The 6,725-nt window shown below is 41.2% G+C and overlaps 1 protein-coding gene across 2 annotated transcripts; it reads left to right on the forward strand.

The window, feature by feature from the left end:
- The first annotated feature begins 2,038 nt into the window (after window positions 1-2,038).
- Window positions 2,039-3,793, forward strand: LOC113030781 (thy-1 membrane glycoprotein). 2 transcript variants are annotated; one of them, XM_026182495.1, is made up of 4 exons: window positions 2,039-2,173; window positions 2,734-2,790; window positions 2,900-3,226; window positions 3,334-3,793. In XM_026182495.1, the coding sequence occupies exons 2-4, from the start codon at window positions 2,754-2,756 to the stop codon at window positions 3,429-3,431; spliced, it is 462 nt and encodes a 153-aa protein (XP_026038280.1). In that variant the 5' UTR covers window positions 2,039-2,173; window positions 2,734-2,753; the 3' UTR covers window positions 3,432-3,793. The 2 variants fall into 2 exon arrangements, with proteins under 2 accessions (XP_026038280.1, XP_026038279.1); XM_026182494.1 differs by having other exon boundaries at window positions 2,040-2,173; window positions 2,702-2,790.
- Window positions 3,794-6,725: the final 2,932 nt, after the last annotated feature.

Below are 6,725 nucleotides of genomic sequence, written 5' to 3' on the forward strand. Positions count from 1 at the left end.
CAACAGTGAATGTCTGCAGCCATCTGTAAAGCATAGTGGAGACTCTGTCATTGTTTGAGTCTGGATGTAGTGTTGGATATCATGTCAAAATTGGTGGAATTATCCATGTACAAAAGTACTCCTAGAGTTTGTGGGATCATCTTGACAGAGAAGAAGACAAAAGGAACCAAATATCCAAAGAAGCTTTGAATGTCCTTCAAGAAGTTTTTTAAAACTGTGCAATAATAAATAAATGATGGGTGGCTTAAGAGTTTTGCACAGCATTATATCAGACAAGATCAAAAAATAAACTGCTTTAAATCCTAGTAATTCATGGCGAGAATGTGAAAGACTAAATGACTCAATAGTTTCCTGTCATATGTGAATATGCTGAAATACCCATCCCTGCATTATAGAAAATGACATAAACTAATTTTAACAAATTTTATTTAATGATAACATTAATTGTATGAACGAGTCTGCATCACGGTGAAATGATTACAAAATGAAGTATTAAACCCTTGCCTGTATGTCCAGGGTGACTGCTGCAGAGGGCAGCTCCAGAAAGGCACCCGAAATTGAATCTACAACATTACAGCATATAAGGAAGCAAGACTGAGAATGCAATTGAAAATTTAAGGGAAAGAGGCAGCACTGTCCTGTGAGGTCAATGCTTTCAGCTCATGCAGCTGTAAGTGGACTATAGCTATAGTATGAATTTTAATAATCTGCCAGTGTTATCATCTGAGCAACAAGCAACCTGTCCAGATGTGTTCTTACAGCCTGGGAACTGCACAATCCCATGTGGTCATGAAAACAGGCGAAGAGAGTAAAAAAGTATCGAAAAAAAAAATGTTCATATTAGAAGTTTGATTAGAAGTTTCCTTATGTTTTTACTCTCTGAATATCAGACTGTGGATGATGCAGATGGTTTCCATATTGTCATTTTTACACAGTACTTTTGATATTTGATATGTACACAGATGATTAAATGAACATGGGAACCAACATGTAAACGACTGAGGACACCCACACTTAAAGAGTTATGTTTCACATTGTGTATTTGTTCACGTTTTGTGTAACCTTGGGATCATTTTACATCTCTTTAAACTTATTTTTGTACTCTAATATTAATTTGATGTCTTCGTAGTTACTTTGTTACTTGCTTTTAATTGCTTTCCATCTCTGCTCATTTTGCATCACAGTTTTTGTCTCACTTCGGTTATTCTGCATCTGTAACAAATCTTTGTAGCTTTGTGGTCATTTGCACCTATTTTTTGTCCCACTTTTATCACTTTTTGTTTCATTTGGATCATTTTTACTCTTTTCTTTGTTGTTTTGTGTGTTTTGCCAGTGTTTTGTATGACATTATGTGTCTAATATCAGTTGTTTTACATTTCTTTGTAGCTACTTTGTGGCAATTTAATATAGCGTGCCCAGCAGGGCCCTTCACAAATCAGTCTCTATATCAGTCCATATACAGGAAACCCAGCACAGTCACGTTAGAAGCGCACTATATAAAATCTGCATCAGTCTGTGCAATTCCTTGAATTGGCCTCTGGATGGAGACCCTGAGTCACTGTAACTGGTGCTAGAAATTTCTAGCCTGTGTGTGTGTGTGTGTGTGTGTGTGTGTGTGTGTGTGTGTGTGTGTGTGTGTGTGTGTGTGTGTTCTCTCTATACTGCAAAATAATTTGTGTCATACCTCTGATCAGTACAGTAAGGTTATAGTCATATTCTTGTTACATAAAACGCATTAAAAGAATTATTCATCATGTTGAAAGTCATTAATGTTGCAGAAGAGTAAATCAGACAGAGAGTACAAGATAACAAAATGAAGGACAAATTAGGAGGAGAGGACTCAGAATGTACGAGAAAAGTGAGATGACCAGAGGAGGAGACTCACTGTCCTCACACTGTGCTGGTAAAAATGATGACTGAGTTTTTCCTTTCCATGCATAGACAGCCTGCCCACTGATGTCCTTCGTCAGGCACTGCAGAGGAGAAAGACGAATCAGCACTCTCTCTTCAACCATCATCCCTCCCACTCTCCCTCCACATTTCTGTGCTGCTCCATCTCTTCTCAGACTTGTCGGGCTTTGCGGTGCAGCACATTGAGGTGACCTCCTGCAGCTCCACAGCCAGACGAGACCACGCAGGAAGAAGCTGCTGCATCATTCAACCTTGGCAGGAGGTAAGACCCCAAGAAGATGTTCATCTGCACCTTCAGGGACTATATGTGAGGACTGGGTCACTGGATGGTACTAGATGAGCAAGACTGTGGAAATACCCAGATTATGATAGGAGGCAAAAGCTGCGAGCAGAGATAAACAGGCTTTAACCTTTAAGATTAAAATGATAATGCTTGTGATAATGATAAATATGAAGTGTTTCAATGTAATTGGAAAGGCATGAGAAACAGTTTAGCTAAACAAACAAGGGAAAACCAGAACCGTGTCATCCTCTTTTTATTCTGCATCATCATTAGATTTTGCCACAGGTGGATCAAGTTGTGGATGTAGGCAGAGGACAGAGCATTTTAACCTTGTTTTGTTTTTGTTTTTTAAATCAAAATCCATACTAGAAATATTGTTATGACCTCACCCAACCTGACCTCATATGTACCCAGAGAGCCCAACCCACAGAGATCATAATACAATTTGATGCGTCACTGCAAGCTTGTTTACAATTTATGTGTTGCTCTTTCTTTCTTTGTCCTCAGGTTTCCTCTTTCTTCTTTTTTTTTGTTTAAAGGTGGATGGGACTTTTTCAACATGCTTAAGTCTCTATTTGTATATGGAGTGTTGGGAGGTGAGAAACATTTTTAGGAAATATTACTGTCGAGGAGGGAAAAAAGCACTTGAATGCTTAGGTTTGAAACTGCTTCACAAAGTATGTAATTTTGTGTTTTTTGTCCCAGTGATGCTCATTCCAGTAAAATCTAAGCGTATGACCGTGTGCGTGGAAGATGATGAGGAACTGAGAGTAGACTGTCTGATCGAGCCCAAGCCTAATAAAATCAACACCTATCAGTTCTCGTGGTCTATCGGACCCAGGCAGGAGACCATTAACACCAATGTGTCCGGTGAATCAGCAAATAACTTGTTCAAAGACAAAAGCAGAGTGGAGGAGCTGGAGCCCGTCGGCTACAGAATGACGCTGTCCGACTTCAGAGATAAACTCTCAGACAACACCACCTTCCTGTGCAAAATATCTGGGCAGGGTGAAAACATCACTGTTCAGAAGGGTAAGTGTACTGGCAAGTGCGCATGTATGGGTGGATCTGAAGCAGTGGGCATGAGGGGAAGACAAATATTAAGAGGTCTGTGTGAACCCACTTTTCTTCTTTGGCAGATAATATTCTCAGCTGCTCAGCTGTAAGCCTGCTTCTGAAGAACTCCTGGTCATGGATGGTCTACCTGCTGCTTTTCTTCTATCATACACACAGCTAAGAAAGCTATGTTACAGAAAACATACAGGCTAGTGCACGAGCACACACATCTAACCCATCTCTGCTTTTTGTCTACGTCCACAAACACCCCTTGCATAAAAAACGCTGAACAACATGCTGCACAGATGTAACCGTCTCTCTCTGTCTAATCTTTTCTTCCAAGAAGCAATGAAACAATATTGGAATGTTTCCGGTAATAATGATGACTCAGATATGGTTCAACATAAATATTTAGCGATTTGCTATTTGTATGCATAAACACAACTGTACTCTGGGTAAATATTAATATTATTGTAAATATTACTTTGGAAGATGCTGCATTTGTTTCCTGTGTTTTCAATAAAGATACAACTTAAAACCTGATTCTAATTTACTGTGAAGTCAGAGCTCACTGGACTGAGATAGAGTTTGAGATGAAGAAAATGGAACATGTGTGTGTGTGTGTGTGTGTGTGTGGGGGGGGGGGGGGGGGGGGTTCTAATTATAAAATCAGTCTTACCTTCATCTTGACACTAAATAATGATTTAAAGGGGTCATGTCTTGGCATGATTTAAAAAGAGAAAAAAACCTCAAGTGGTGTCTTTAAAGACTCCTAAAAGAAAAAGCTAAGGATTCATAAGAAGCTTGTCTTTTTAGTCTAAGGAGCTTGGAAAGAAAAGCGTCTGGACTTCTTTAAGTTCCTCGAAGACGTTTCACCTCTCATCCGAGAAGCTTCTTCAGTTCTAGGGTCCAATGGTGGAGAGTCCCAGATTTAAGATCTGTGGGAGTAACCCACCGAGAGGGACAATGGACCCCCTAATGATCCTCTACCTAATCACATGAGCCAAGGTGTGAAAATGGGTGTAGGTCACAATCAGCCAAGGTTTCGGGTGAGCTCATTGTGAAACCTAGCCCCACCCTATCATGTGATTTCCTGAGGTCAGATGGCCCAGGATGTGAGTGGGCGTTAAGGCGTCTGGGAAGGGATATCAAAACTGGATTATAGATGGCAGACGGTGTCGTAAACCACCGCCTCTATTAAAAAATGGTCGCTCACAGTGGACATACATGGCTTCTTTAACTCCTCTTTCAACCACCAATCTCTTAACAATAGCTGCTACCCTGAACTGTTCTCAGATCACTTGCAAAAGGTTTACTTTCTGCTCCAAGAGTCAAGACTAAACATACAGAAGTTACATTTGAATTTTATGCTCCACTTTTCTGCAACGCCCTTCCAGGTAATGTGAGCTCTGCTTCATACTGTAGTGATTTAAAATAAACAGAACAGAACCTTTCTGCTTGATCTGTTTTGCCACTGTTATTCTAAGCTGTTACTATTTATTTATTGATACTATTTATTGGTGTTCAGTACTGTGCTTCAACTGCAGTATACATTTGGCGATCCTGTTATTGTTATGTTGGGGCTTTGTTTGTTTGTTTCTATTTTTTGTGAATTTTCTGAGTCACATTTTTAGTAACTTTATGTTTGTAATGCGCTTTTCTGAATTAAAGGGCATGACTTTGGAAAATGTTTCATTGCTTTCTACACCAAAGCAAAGCAGATAAAATTGGGCTTTTTCCTAAATCAGACTTCAAAGCTTTGAAGGAGATATAGTGACAGAAAGAGGCCACAAGATGGCGCGTTTGTTCAGGTAGTGCAGGGGTGCCCAATCCCAGTCCTCGAGAGCTACTATCCTGCAGCTTTTAGATGCATCCCTACTCCAACACAGCTGAATCAAATGAATGGCTTGTTATCAGGCCTTTGCCAAACACGATGGCATGCTGAAGAGGTAATCAAACCATTTGATTCAGCTGTGTTGGGGTAGGGATGCATCTAAAAGCTACAGGACGGTAGCTCTCGAGGACCGGGATTGGGCACCCCTGAGGTAGTGGATACCATTTGTTGGCTGTTTGGTTTATGTCAGGATAGGCAACTCCAGGCCTCGAGTGCCGGTGTCCTGCAGGTTTTAGATGTGTCCTTGATCCAACACAGCTGATTCAAATGGCTAAATTACCTCTCCAACATGTCTTGAAGTTCTCCAGAGGCCTGGGAATGAACTAATCATCTGACTCAAGTGTGTTGACACCCCTGCTCTAGATGCTCAGGGATGGTGTAGGCAACTCTAGGCCTCGAGTGCCGGTCCTTGAGGCCTGGAGTTGGACACCCCTGATCTAGGGAAACACACTTCTACTCCCACAATATACCTCGATATAAAGGCCCAGCTCCAGCTCCAAAACGGTTCAATATTCCACTGGGGTACCACTGGGACGGAGTTGACCGGTAGAGTTTATGCATCGGTGTCAGAGGAAAACTACTGAGGACAGATTTGCAGTTTAACATTCAATGTTTTTAATACACACATCAGTTTTTCATTCATTCTATTAAATCACATTTGGTGCCATTAACTCTAACTCAAACTATATTTTATGAATACATTCCTGCATTTCATGGCAAGGATCTATCCCTTCATTGAAGTCAGCAGAATCCAGACCAGATCAGTGGACCAAAACCCCATCTTAAACTGGCGCTGTAATGAGGTTCAAAACTTTGTGCACGGTGTACCCTTTCACTCTTTCCGTCTAACCATTTGTTTCCTGGATTTGTCCTTGCTGCTTTTATCAGATGCAAGCTCCTCTGGAGAAAGAAACAGAATGTATATTATATTCTAATAAACAGTGAATCAGTCTGAAACAAGTTATTACAATCATAGGTGATATCACTGTAAGGTATAATGATCAGTCAAAGCAACATACCTGAAGCTGGTTGCTGATGAGTTTGATTGACACTGATGAGTTCAGTGTCGGCTCCAGTGTGAGCCGTCCTCGTTCTTGGGTAGTATTGAAAAGCTAATCCATTTGTATGCACAATCATATTGTGCCACGGGTAAAAAGGTCCCTGGTGGCAGGGAATTAAATCAGTGGGTCAGAGGAGGCCAGCCAAGATTCAGTCTCTTAGGAGTTACAAGACAGACAATGGGATTGGAAGATGGGGTGCAATGCTGAGTGTCCAGCAGCAAAATTCAGCATTTGAAATGTTTTCTGTCTCTCCCATCTTCCTCTTCATCGTCCTCCTCTTCTCTTGGTCTCCTCCTGGAACCCCCCGGTACTGGGCTGGGGGGCAATAACACAGGGGCAGCCTGTCCACTGTCTGAGTCTTCATTGTCACTGTTATCAGGGTCACTGTCATCATTGTCATTTTCAGGGACACTTTCGTTGTCACTATCAGACCCTTCGTCTTCCCAGAACCATCTCATTTCTTCCACTATCGGATCTACTGCTTGCTGGGCCAGGTTTAATTCAATTTCTTCTGCTGGGA

This window comes from Astatotilapia calliptera, chromosome 10 (genome assembly GCF_900246225.1).
Source record: "Astatotilapia calliptera chromosome 10, fAstCal1.2, whole genome shotgun sequence".
NCBI classification, from domain to species: Eukaryota; Metazoa; Chordata; class Actinopteri; order Cichliformes; family Cichlidae; genus Astatotilapia; species Astatotilapia calliptera.

Coding starts and splice junctions, on each gene's coding strand:
- LOC113030781 (XM_026182495.1), top strand. CDS start 2,754: ATGCTTAAGTCTCTATTTGTATATGGAGTGTTGGGAG. Junction 2,791..2,899: donor TGTATATGGAGTGTTGGGAG/GTGAGAAACATT, acceptor TTTTTGTCCCAG/TGATGCTCATTCCAGTAAAA. Junction 3,227..3,333: donor AAACATCACTGTTCAGAAGG/GTAAGTGTACTG, acceptor CTTCTTTGGCAG/ATAATATTCTCAGCTGCTCA.